Below are 12,122 nucleotides of genomic sequence, written 5' to 3'. Positions count from 1 at the left end.
AATCATCAAAATTAAACGAAATAAACATTTGAAATATATGAGTTTGTATGTAATGTATGAATATAATATACAAGTTTCACTTTTTAAATGGAATTACTGAAATCAATCTACTTTTTCATGATATTCTAATTTTATGACCAGCACCTGTATATGACCTCAAGAACTCTGGACTCCTTCAGTCAAGAAGAAGAAAAGATAAATTTGACCATAAAATACTTCTGTCTGCAGACTGGTTGTTTGGGGACCTCTGGTCTAGATGTTGCAGGAGGCTGGGAGCAGGAAGGGGACTGCAGCTGTATTAATAAACCTTGTAATCTGCTTATTTACAAGCTTCTACTGGGAATTCTGGGGTAAACTAGAACAGATTCATATTGTCAAATCTTCAAAAACAAAAAAGTTTGAGAGATAAAAATCACACAAACACAACGCTTAAAATAATGTTTAATAAATAATGTTTTATTTCATATAGAGAAGAAAAAAGTAACACACTAATGCATCAGCAATATTTCCCTTAAGGTTGTTCTTCTACCAGTTTTTGTTTTTCTTCTTCTTTTCGTTTTATTATTTGTTTATTGAACTTCTGAAGAGTCTGAGGCTGTAAAACTTTAACGTGCACACAAGACAAAAAAACAAACAAAACAGAGAGGATGTCTTATTTTAAAATTCTTTATTCATAAACTTGATGCAAGTTTACAAATTACTGTACATGGTCAAAGTTTCTTCAAATGGAAAAACAAAAACAGAAATCAAAGTGAGCCAAAAAAATAATAATCAGGACTCGATCATCTGTTGGTGTCAGAAAACCGAGCTGAGAATTGAGTTAATTATTGATTTTATTATTATTATTATTAATATTATTATTCTTCATCCCGACACAGGCCGGTTAGAGAAGCGCCTGAATTCAATCAGCACATCAGGACTGCCTGACGCTGAATTCCTGTTTTTTTCGCTGTCATTCAAAAATTTCCTAAAACATTTCCGGCATCAGACCCTCCCCCTCCTTTCGAGTGTACGTACAGGAGACGGGAGGTGTGAAATGGCGGGAAGCGGGAGCGCAGATAAATACCTTTCCTGATTTGAAATAAAATTTAAAATATTCGGCGAGCGCGCAGCCAGAACCGGGAGTAAACTAACACCACGGAGGTCATCGTGCTCCACCTTCTGGGGGTCCTCCTGGAAAGTTCTCCTTTAATGATTTAAATTACAAAACCAAAAAAAACCCAAAAACAACAAATGCTAAGGAGCTGGTTTCTCTACCAATCGGGTCGGGGCGAAGAAGCACGAATTAATCCCAAAAAGTCATGAGCAACTAAACGCCACCTCCTCCTATGCGTTGATTACCTGAGTTGCCGTTCGGACGATGGAGCTGCAGAAGAGCCGTCAGATTGATACACAGTGTGTGTCCTGTGGCGTGGAGCGGGGGGGCGGCGGCGTACCGCAGTGTATTGCATCTTTGAGGTGAACGTGACGTTCCCATCCCACTCCGGAGCAGGAACACTGAAAACGCAGATATGTGGAACATTTCCTATAGAGGGTTTAGCTGCGGGATGTGGCCCGGGTCGTTTTCTTTTTTTTTTTTTTAAAGATTTCTCTTCATCACAGAAGTCGTGGGACATGTCAGGACGTGGTACATTGGCGGTTCTCTCGCGGGGCCCCGTTCCGTACTCTACAAACTAAAAACCTGCGTTTAAAAAAAAACTCGAAAAAACCAACAGAACCCCAAAGCGCCGCAGGTCGTCTCCGCCATGCTGCAGAGGTTCGAGCATGCCCACCGGAGTCCTTTCCACCCGTCATTTTAAAATCTGGGAACCCCCTTTGTAGCTTCTGATCAAAAACGCTCCAACCCGCCGTCCTCGCGTGATTTAAAGTCATAATAATTTAGTCGAGGGGGGGAGGGGAACGCAGCAGAGAGTTGTTAACCTGATCCAGGCTTGGACTCAATTCCAAACAGCCACGGCTGACGTGAGGACGACGACGTCTTCGCTACGCAAAAAACGAGCAGACGGACGAGGGACTCGGCGTCCTCAGCGTCTCCGTTGGTTTCCTATGACGACGGGTGAGACGTGCTGCCGAGTTCAAGGACAGAAGGCTTTAAGAGTCAGCCTCTTACAGAAAAACTAAAGAAATCAACAGAGCTCGCAGGAGGGCAATTAAATAAAAATAAACACCTTTCAGCTGCAACTTTAGACCTTCTGGTGAAAATCTGCGGGCGTGTCTGATTCTTGACCGGCTGCTTAGTTTTGATTCTGCGGCCGAATGTGTTTCCAGTAAGAACTAAAAAGATACCGAGCAGGGGAAAGTTTTTTTTATCCGCCCATCCGCTTCCAACGTAAGAAAAATCGGCTTTTTTTTATTGCCTAGAAGGTTCAAATAACAAGCCCCCCCCCCAAAAAAAAAATCAAACAATATAATATATGCATTTATGTACCTGTTGGTGTTTAAAGGAAACAAGAATCTGTCAAATTAAAACCAGGTGCGACGAGGTGCCGTCGGGATCCGTCTCTGAAAATCCCCCGCTTGCAGCGAAAGAGACGAGCGTCTCCCCCCATGTCTGGAGGAGGAGGAGGAGGGGAGGGCTTTTCCTGTTTCCATCCTTCCCCCCTCAAAAAAAAAGACAAACAAGCATTTTTTTTCTTCTTCTTCTTTTTTTTTGTAAAAAACAAAAAACAAAAAAACCCAGGAGAAGCGTTCCTCTCCTCGCTCTCCTTCGGCACTAAAAACGCTGAGGTGGGGGGTGAGGAGGGTGAGGGGGTGAGGAGGGGACAGACACCGGAGGTAAATCGTTCCCGGAGCAGAGCGAGAAGGATACTTGTCAGAGAAGCCGACGGGATGTTTTTTTTTTTTTTCACCCCCCACGTGAGGAAGAGGATATATTCCGGTGAGTCAGGAAAAGGAAGAGGAGGGGGGGAGTTCAGAAGAAAACAAGATGACCCAACGACGTGTTCCCAGTGCACGGCGGCGGCGGCTCCTTATCCGTCCTCTTTGGGTGGTGTGTACCAGCCTAGGCGAGCAAACAAACGGCTGATTTTTATCTTTTTTAGGTTTTTTTTACAGAACGCTGGACTGTTCTGGCGGCGGAGAACCTACCGTTCTTTTCGTGAATCTGCACCAGGGATTTGTACGACTGTTGTGCTCTGGCAAGATTGTACTGGTTCTAAAAAACAAACAAACAAAAAAAAAAAAAGTGGATGGACAATTCCACAGACCGCAGTCAGAACACAGAGGTTAGACGTTTTCAGCGTCATAGCTTTCCTTTTCTAAAACTTCAGCCGACAAGTAGCTGTCGCCTGAACCGGGCTTCAGTTCGAGCTGAACGCTAACAGAAGCCCGACAACGGCGGGGACTAAAAGCTGCCGCTGCAGAAATCTGCACACGAACAGGACGGAGGAGCTTACCTTATTGGCTCCGAACTGCACCCTGGCTTTGCCTTTAACCAGAGTCGCATTTATCTGCATAATGACAGATTCTATTGAGTAGGCACTGCTCCAGCCCTGAAAACACACACACACATTAATAAAACCCGGCCGTGACAGGTAAACGGAGCTGACGGCAGGAGGTTTACGTACCTGTTTCGTGAGGAGCTCCATGCACAAGGCTCCTCCTCCCAGGACGTAACTGAGACAAACGAGCAGAAAACACGGTGAGCACCGAGGAGCGGCGGGAGGAACGACCGGCGGCGGCCAACAAACACTCAACTCAGCTGCCCTCACCCAACAGACGAGCAGCTAAAAACCCAACACCAACTCTGTTTTTAGTTTACTTAAAGTCATACGAGCCGACTAAAACCAGAGCGTCTCAGCGCCTGCTTCACTTTAGGAGAGCACAATTAGCGGCGCACGTCTCTGCACCTGAAGCCCTTTTCTCCACCCCGTTCCAGGGTTTAATTTGTGTGAAGCAAAATCTTAAAGCAGCAGCTGAGATGGTGAAAAACAAGTCCCTCCAAGCTGGTTTCATACTTGAAGAGGTGGAGTTGATATTCAGAGAAAAATCGAATTATTACCAACAAATTTGAAGAGCGCTTTAGCTTAAAATGCCCAATACGTCCCTTAAAGTGTCGAGTGAATATGTTCTAACAGAGTCAGGAGAAGATTTAAAGTTCAAAAGTCATATTATTATTAATTTAAGAGAGTTGGACGACACACTCACCCTCCGGAGAGCACAGGTGAGACGACCCGTACAAAAGGTGGGTCGAAAGGAAAATTATCCTGCGGAGAAGACAAGAGCACAAATTAAAACCCTTCAGTTCTCAAGGAAACGGCGCTTCCCGAGGAGGGAACCCTCAACCGTTTCCCTCTGGACTCACTTTATAAGAGAAATTGAGCAGAATGAAGTCCACTCCCTCCTTTTCTTTTAAAACCTGCAGGTCGCTGTGTAACGGGCTGTCTGGGTCCACCCTGAGAACAAAAGTGAGAGGCAAAAATCAACCCTTCACATCATTTAAAAACTATTAAAAACAAAGCTGGAAGTGTTTAAAGAAACAAGCTTACTTCTTTAACTTGACGTGCCATTCATAAAGGCTGTCATTGACTAGTTCCACTGAATAAATACCTGAGGGACGAGGGACGAGAACACCTTTGTTGTTGGACATGACAAACAAAAAGAAAAATTTAAAAGGAGAGACGAGCCGTGCCGTCACCTGTCTTGTAACTCTGCGACCTGTAGATCTCCCTGAGCTCCTTCATGAGGCGATCCGAGGCCTGAACGGAACCGGAGACGGCACCCTGCAACAGAAATGATGGAGAAGCTCCGAGGCGGGAACCTGACGGGACAAAGCAGCAGTCGTGTCCAACGGGACAAACAGAAAACACTCACGTTTAGGTGATCCTGTCTCTGGTTTTTACGTATTTTCTCCAAGATGGCCAGATTTTCCTTCTCTATCCCATCGTCTTCGGACTTCTTGCCCTCCGCTGGCTCCTCTTCTTTCATGTCGTAGTGGTCCAGGTCTTGGTCCAGGTCTATGTCCTGCTGCCGCAGTTCATTCGTTAAAAGTTTAGAAAGAAACGTGAGCCCGACGGACCGCCCGGAGCGTGCTGCGTGTGTGTACATACCTCTCCCATTTCTTCCTCCTCCTCCTCTTCGGATGTCACCTCATCCGACGGCCCGTGCTGTGGCAGGAAGAAACGTGGCGGGTAAGACGAAACAAATTAAAACAAACAAAAAAAGCGGATCTGAACAGAAAAGGACCGGGACCCGGAGCTCTCGGGTTTTCCCGCGCCTACCTTTCGCTCCTGGGTGATTGGACCAGCAGGCAGAGGCTGGTCCAGCATTTCCACATCTGGATGTTGTGGCAGGTTGTAAAGACGACAGAGGTCACAAATGAGGCGCTTCAGCTGCTGAAGGAGCTAGACGGCGACATCGAGGGAACAGAACATCAGTACAAGAAAATAAGATTCGTATAGTTCCTGATGAATATTCAAACAAAAAACACATCGAGCGTCAGAAAATAGAAACGCCATCTTATTCAGCAGCTAACAGAAGATGGACGAGCTCCTTCACGAGCCGACGTACCAACGTGCTGCCTTTCCTCACATCCTCCAAGCGCTCCAACACTTCGGCCAGACTCGGATCGTCCGAGTCCACGAACCATATGGGTGGCGTCGAGGGGTAGGACTCCTAAAACAGAGGTAGCAAAAAGCTTGTTAGCTGCTGGCGCATTGGTGGGTCGCGCACTCCTGGGGTTCTGAGTTTTGGATTGGTTGCTGCTGTTGCTGTTTGGAGACGCAAAATGGCGTCCCGAGGTAAAGAAGGAGGGTTTACTCCAGAGCTGCACGTGTCTTTGGACCGAATGTCCTCGGGCCCTCGCAGGCGCCCGCCTCACGAAACGATCGGCCTCCTGTCGGCTGCTCCACGGCGCCGATTAAACCGAGCATCCGAGGCGCAGGTTCGCGCATTTTAGAGACAGAAGCAAACGTCCTGCGCAACAAGCAGGCTGTCCCGTCATGTAGGACACTTTCATCTGATTTAATTAAGAATATCATGTCCGGGGAATGCAATTAATGTAGCTTAAATATCGTCAGAACACGAACGAGCAGCTAAAATCAGATCCCAACATCTAACAACCTAAAAGGTACGACAATAAAGCTGTGATATTTAAACAGGAAATAATGAATTCATGTAACAGGCGAAGGACGAGCCGCTTAAATCCTCCTCTTCGGGAGGAGGATTTCATTTTCAGTGCGTCTGAAGGTTTTGGCACCGCTGCGTCACTCTGAACCCCGGGAACCGTTAACATTTGAGCCTTGCAGCCGTTGCCGTCACAAGCCGACAGCTGCGAGTTTGTGTCCCCGCCTGGGTTTAAAAAAAAAAAAAAACAAGGCGTTGAGTCATCTGGGCAACAAGCCAGACATCGGCAGGTCAGAAACTCACTCATCGGCGACCGTCTCCATTTTCGCCGCGCCACGAAGTCCTAAGGACGCCCGAGGGTTCGACGCAAACGAACGCGCTGTTGTGGCATTTAGGGTTTATACTTTTACTTTCTGACTTTGTGAGCTCTGACAGAGAGGCATAGTTTGGTTTCCGTTAAAAACCACTTGAGATAGACTTTAAAAAAAAATAAAAAAGGTTCTGTGCTTTTTAAATAAAAGAAAACAAATCTGAGTCAAAATGTCAAAGAGGGGAAAACAACAACAACAACAACGCAGCCACAAAAAATAAGACTACTTCACAAATATATAAATTAAACAAACTGATTAAAAGAATAAAAAAGGGACAGCATCATGCACGGTGATTTTAAAGAGGTCAGCTGAATTAACTAACTTTCTGTCAGTTCTTTTAATTTAACATTTATTTAAAGTTAACTAACACCTTATTGACGTCAGTAACCTAAGTGTTACAACATCCGGCTCTGCTGCAGGTTCAGCACTTCTGCCCGACAACATCTACAAAGATTTAACCCGGTTTCACGCTTTGAAAACAAAAAAAAAAGGGTCGAGGAGGCAGATTTCGTGCGGCTGCCGCCTTCAGAGGGGAACAGACTCCATAACGGCTCTGCTTTAAAAACGAAGAGGGTTTCCAGCACCGGGAGGGACGGACCCAGACCTCTGGCTCACTTCACATTCGCTCAGATCCTCGGAAACAGATCGCACCTTCTGTGAGTTCAGATGCTACAGTTTAGAGTAAAACACTGCGACGCTCAGTGCGTTTGCAGGATCGGCGGCTCCTCAGAACGATTCTCGTTTCTTGTTTCAGCTGCAAGTAGGGATGACGTTAACATCCCAAACTCCTGAGGCAGGTTAGCTGACAAATGCGGGGAAAAAAAAACAATCAGTGACCAATTCAACACAGTAAAGTATTTTCTTCCTGCAGAGCTGCCTCTTAAAGTGTGAATGCTGCTAAATATAAGCCTAAATACAACTCAATGAGGGTGAAATTATAAACGGTCCCATTAAACATCTAGAGACTGCACCACTGAGGGTAACGTCCACGCACAAACACGCGTCTTACAGCTGCTGATGTGTGTCGCATGTGAAGGCCAGAAGAGACGGGAAACGTCTGAGCGGGAAGTCAGTTCCATCGACGTGGGTCAGGCGGGGGTCGGCGCTTTTAAAAGGTGTCAAACCGCCTGCGCAGCCGGACGTGAGCGCAGACGAGTTTGTTTCCAAAGCGGCACATTTGTGATCAGATCAGCTGAGGAGCTGTGCTGCAGCTTTCCCAAACTTTCATGGAACCGAATGAACGAGCTGACCGCCTCCCTCCATCCCTGCGGCGGCGCACCGAGTGATGAAAGCCGTCGTCAACGTGTAGTCTACCGCCATCGACACGAACAACCTGCTCCTCCAGCTGACTCCGAGCTGAACATCTTAGGGGTTGCAGGAGAAGTCAAGTCAAGAAGTTGCTCAACATGTTCATTTCTGGGCTTCGAATTAAAGCGTTGTTGTGTTTTGGGTAAATAAGATTTATTTGATGAACGCAAGACCTGCAGCTTATAGTCTGCAAGTCTTTTTAAGCAATGCATAAAAAAGAAGCTGTAACAAGTCAGTTTGGACACGTAGACGTTTATTTCCTGCCCTCAGACATGCTCAGGTTACAGAGGCAACAGGTCCAGGAGGGAAACCCAGACATGCCTCCCCTCAGAGATGCTCCCCAGCTCCTCCTGGGGGTGGAACCAGGGGTGTTCCCAGGTCTGGGTCTGCCCCGGACTGCCTCAGCCGAGTCCTTATGATGCAGAGGAGCAGCGGCTCGACTCTGAGCTCCTCCTGGATCTCTAAGGCAGAGTCTAGCTCATGTCAGCCGCTTGCATCTGGGTCGTGATCTACACATCGCGCCCGAAAGGCGAGGGCCGGAACGTGAACCGGCTCAACCCTTTATTCGTCGCAAACATCCTCGCCGCAGCAGATAAGGCCCCGATCTTTCATCCCCCCCGTCCCTCGTGATCGAGACACCCAGACACTTAGCGAGACTCGTCGATATCCTATGATATAACAGAAGCAGGGCCGAGACTTTGTTTTTTTAAGCTTATTTCACAGAAACACTGTTCTGCGCTTCTACAGAAGCATGCCGGAGCACCGACGCAAACGCCACCACAACTCTTTGAGCCGCATGTAAATGTCATCTTCAAACAAGCTTGTTTGTGTCCCCAAAGACTCGTGAAAGTGGAACTCTGTGTGTGTTTCTGCAGAGAAAGAAGGATGTGGTCAGGATGTCGCAGAGGTTCTTCATCTGTGTCACCTGAACCTTAAAAAAACAAGATCTCTGACAAAAACTGGGCTCCACTTCTGACTTCTTTAACCCAACGTTTGGAGAGGTAACCAAACGGCAAGAGCGCAAAAGTTTTAAAGCAGCCCTGAAGTCTTTATGTTTTGCGTCTGAGGAGGCGAATCCTGCAGTCTTTTAAAGCGATCTTAATAGTTTCCCAGGACTTTCTGAAGGCCCAGTCCTCGTACCTGATTATGAGTGTATTTTGCAGGGTGGAGGACAAAACACCAAGCGTTAGACCTGAAAAGAAACCATCTAATAGAAAAAAGAAAGAGGAAAAAATGCATCACCATTTCCCAAGTGACAAGTTTTTAACCAATACGCCCATTAAAATGTGTCATCTTAGTCGTTTTTACATGTAAAAATAAAGAAAAAGAAATGGGAACACATCGTGTCTTTGCATCACAAAGACGAGCTGGAACGTCCAGTCGCTTGAGGCTCATCCCTTGAGTTTTAGAGCTGAGAAGTGCTTTTAACAAACTTCAAAAATATTCATGATATTGAACTAAAAATAAGTTAATTCAAAAGACAAACAAACCTAGATAGCTTGATTGTTGTCCAAGTAATAAAAATAAAAAAAAACTAGAGGAAACTTTTGGTCCCTGGAAGGAAAATGTAATAAAAAATGGCGACTCGAGACTTTTGCTCGTGATGTATAAAATAATAAAATGACATTTGGCGTCATTTCATAGTGAAATAAAAAGCCTGAAACGAGCCCAGGTGCGTGTGTACACCTCATTCAGGTGAAACTGCCTCAGTACGTGACAAAAAAAACAAAAGTTCATTAAAACGGGATCAGTCTATTTGCTGGAACGGCGGGACAACAACATTCCATTAAACGTCACGTAGCGCGAACTGGACGTCAAAAACACACGTATTTAATAAAACGACACATTTAACATAATAAAATATAAAACCACGACAGCCCTAAAGTGGTCCAGTTCTGACCTAAATCGCTTCGGGGCCTCGACAGAAGCGTTTAGTTGGTCAGAAAGTTGGTAGTTGCGGAGCAGTAAGAAGAAACGCAGTTATTATTATTATTATTATTTTAAGCTAGCAGGGAGAAGCTAACGTTACTTTCAGTTAGCTCGAGCTACCGCGGCGTCGTTGCCAACCCGACCATTTCCTGCCAGCTTCGCCGCTAAAAGTGAACCCGGCGGCCGGCCCGTGCGTGGCGATAACCCGGCTGCTCGGACTGCTCCAAAACTGGAGGGGGACATTTTTTTAAAAAAATACCCCCGGAGCGGAGGGCTCGCTGTTCGGCAGCGCCGCGGAGCAGCTGCCCGGCTCCAGCGAGTAGACGGAGGCTGCGTTAGCCTCGCCGGAGCCGGCCTCCACCCCACCACCACCACCACCATAAAAAAACACACACACAACACACACATACATACAACACACACACACACTCACCGTGATGTTGCAGTGGATGATCAGCAGCTTCTCCCTCGTCACGTTGAACTGGCAGCTCAGCTCGTCGGGCTTCCAGTCTATTATTCGGAACCGCTCGTGGTTCGGGTCGAAGATCGACTCCAGGAACTTGAGCTCGGCCTTCAGCCCCGACACCGACATCTTTCAGCTCATCGCAGGGCGAGCAGGCCGCTGGCGGAGAGGGGAAGTCGGGGCGGAATGCGACCGCGCAGTCGAGTCGCCTCCTCGCTCGGATCTCGCATGTTAGCGTGAGAACAACAACAAAGGGCTGGAGAGGCAGCTTTATATAATAAACCATCACCGCTGCGAGGAGCAGGAGAACACCCCAAAAACACAGCTTCATTCCATTTAACTCTGCTTTTTACTTGTTTTCATGCCCCATCAGCGCAGCGGCGGAATAAAGACGATTTAATGTGAACTGGGTCCATTTAGGAGCGTTATAACAAAGTTTTTATATTAAAAGTAGATCCCACAAACTAGTTGATGTAAGTTTTTATTTAATGCTATAGAGATGGCAAGATAAGATAAACTTATATTTATTTAGTTTGGACAAGACAAAAAAATAATAATAACTTAGAAACTTTCAAAACCTAATCTGCAAGTTCATATATTTAAAGAAATAACAAAAACGTCTGCTTGATGTTTATATATTTATAGTATGTTATGTCAGGCTTATTTTCCTAACAGAGCTGCAGGTTTACTCCTGCAGGTTTACTCCTGGTTCCTATAGTTTCTAAAAGTACCGTATTTTCCGCACTATAGAGCGCACTGTCAATGAATGGTCCATTTTCAAACTTTTGCCATATATATATATATATATATATATATATATATATATATATTTATATGGCCTATCGTCATTTTTGTAACTTGGCGCGCCCCTCATTCAAAATGGACGATTTCGGTGCTCTAGCGGAGCTGGTTCGCCTGTATCAGCATTTCTATGATCCCTCTATGAGAGATCACAAAGATAACCAAACAGTTCAAAACTCACAGAGGGATACTGCGCCGATGTAAGCGTCAAGTATAAACGCCTCCACCGCTCGCTCAGGTCGCTATTACTGAGCCTTAATGCTGCGAGCGGTGCAGCTTTGTAGTTTAACCAAAGTCGTACTAAAACATCACAACTTCTTACATACATAAGGCACTCCGGATTATAAGGCGCACTGTCGTTTTTTGAGCAAAATTTGAAGGCTTTTAAGAGCGCCTTATAGTCCTGAAAGTACGTTAGAGCGGGAGACAGCTTTCAGACTTCAGGCTCCTCTCCTCTTTCTGTCTGAGAGGCTGACATCTTGTCTACTTGTTTCCTTTTTGGTAAATCCTACAGTTAGGGCTGCTTTGGGTTTCCTGAGCTATCCCTTAGTTCTGCTGCTATAGGAGGACAAACTGACTCTGCTCTCCATGTTTGTATTTGTAATTATTATCATTAACGTGTTTTATTTGTCTTTTTTTCTATAGAAACTCCACCTGGACCATAGAAACCCCACCTAAACCAATCTGTGTCTGTCTGTCTGTCTCTCTTTCCTGTCCTCCCTAACCCCAGCAGGTCAAAGCAGATGGCCGCTCATCCTGAGCCCGGTTCTGGTTCTGGTTCTGCTGCAGATTTCTTCCTGTTAAAAGGGAGTCATTCCTTTCCACTGTCGCCTCCCTGCTGCTCAGGTTGAGACGGCAACCTGCCGGTTTCCTTAGATAGATAACTTTTATAAATGGCTTTTCTAATGTATGTGTTTGTTTGTTTTTTTCAGCGCTCTGAGACGACTCTTTGTTGCTTTATGAATAAACCGATTTGATATCCATCCATCCATCCATTCTCTTCCGCTTATCCGGGGTCGGGTCGCGGGGGCAGCAGCCTAAGCAGGGAGACCCAGACTTCCCTCTCCCCAGCCACTTGGGCCAGCTCCTCCGCGGGAATCCCAAGGCGTTCCCAGGCCAGCCGAGAAACATAGTCCCTCCAGCGTGTCCTGGGTCTTCCTCTGGGCCTCCTCCCGGTGGGACGTGCC

At 46.2% G+C, this 12,122-nt stretch overlaps 1 protein-coding gene across 2 annotated transcripts; it reads right to left on the bottom strand.

The window, feature by feature from the left end:
* Positions 1–650: 650 nt before the first annotated feature.
* LOC108230172 (ubiquitin-conjugating enzyme E2 Q2) lies at positions 651–10,388 on the bottom strand. Of its 2 annotated transcripts, none has more exons than XM_017406168.3 (13): positions 10,105–10,388; positions 5,509–5,613; positions 5,220–5,342; positions 5,049–5,105; positions 4,813–4,965; positions 4,637–4,721; positions 4,488–4,548; positions 4,304–4,394; positions 4,147–4,205; positions 3,567–3,615; positions 3,396–3,491; positions 3,088–3,154; positions 651–3,001 (listed from the first exon to the last, which is right to left on the bottom strand). In XM_017406168.3, the coding sequence occupies exons 1-13, from the start codon at positions 10,261–10,263 to the stop codon at positions 2,970–2,972; spliced, it is 1,137 nt and encodes a 378-aa protein (XP_017261657.1). In that variant the 5' UTR covers positions 10,264–10,388; the 3' UTR covers positions 651–2,969. The 2 variants fall into 2 exon arrangements, with proteins under 2 accessions (XP_017261657.1, XP_017261658.1); XM_017406169.3 differs by having other exon boundaries at positions 4,813–4,962; positions 10,105–10,387.
* Positions 10,389–12,122: the final 1,734 nt, after the last annotated feature.

Source organism: Kryptolebias marmoratus, linkage group LG11 (genome assembly GCF_001649575.2).
Source record: "Kryptolebias marmoratus isolate JLee-2015 linkage group LG11, ASM164957v2, whole genome shotgun sequence".
Lineage (NCBI taxonomy): Eukaryota > Metazoa > Chordata > Actinopteri > Cyprinodontiformes > Rivulidae > Kryptolebias > Kryptolebias marmoratus.
Note: the sequence above shows the minus strand (reverse complement) of the source record. Positions and strands in the feature narration are given on the sequence as shown.

Coding starts and splice junctions, on each gene's coding strand:
- LOC108230172 (XM_017406168.3), bottom strand. CDS start 10,263: ATGTCGGTGTCGGGGCTGAAGGCCGAGCTCAAGTTCCTGGAGTCGATC. Junction 4,966..5,048: donor AGGAGGAAGAAATGGGAGAG/GTATGTACACAC, acceptor GAACTGCGGCAG/CAGGACATAGACCTGGACCA. Junction 4,549..4,636: donor GTCGCAGAGTTACAAGACAG/GTGACGGCACGG, acceptor CTCGTCCCTCAG/GTATTTATTCAGTGGAACTA.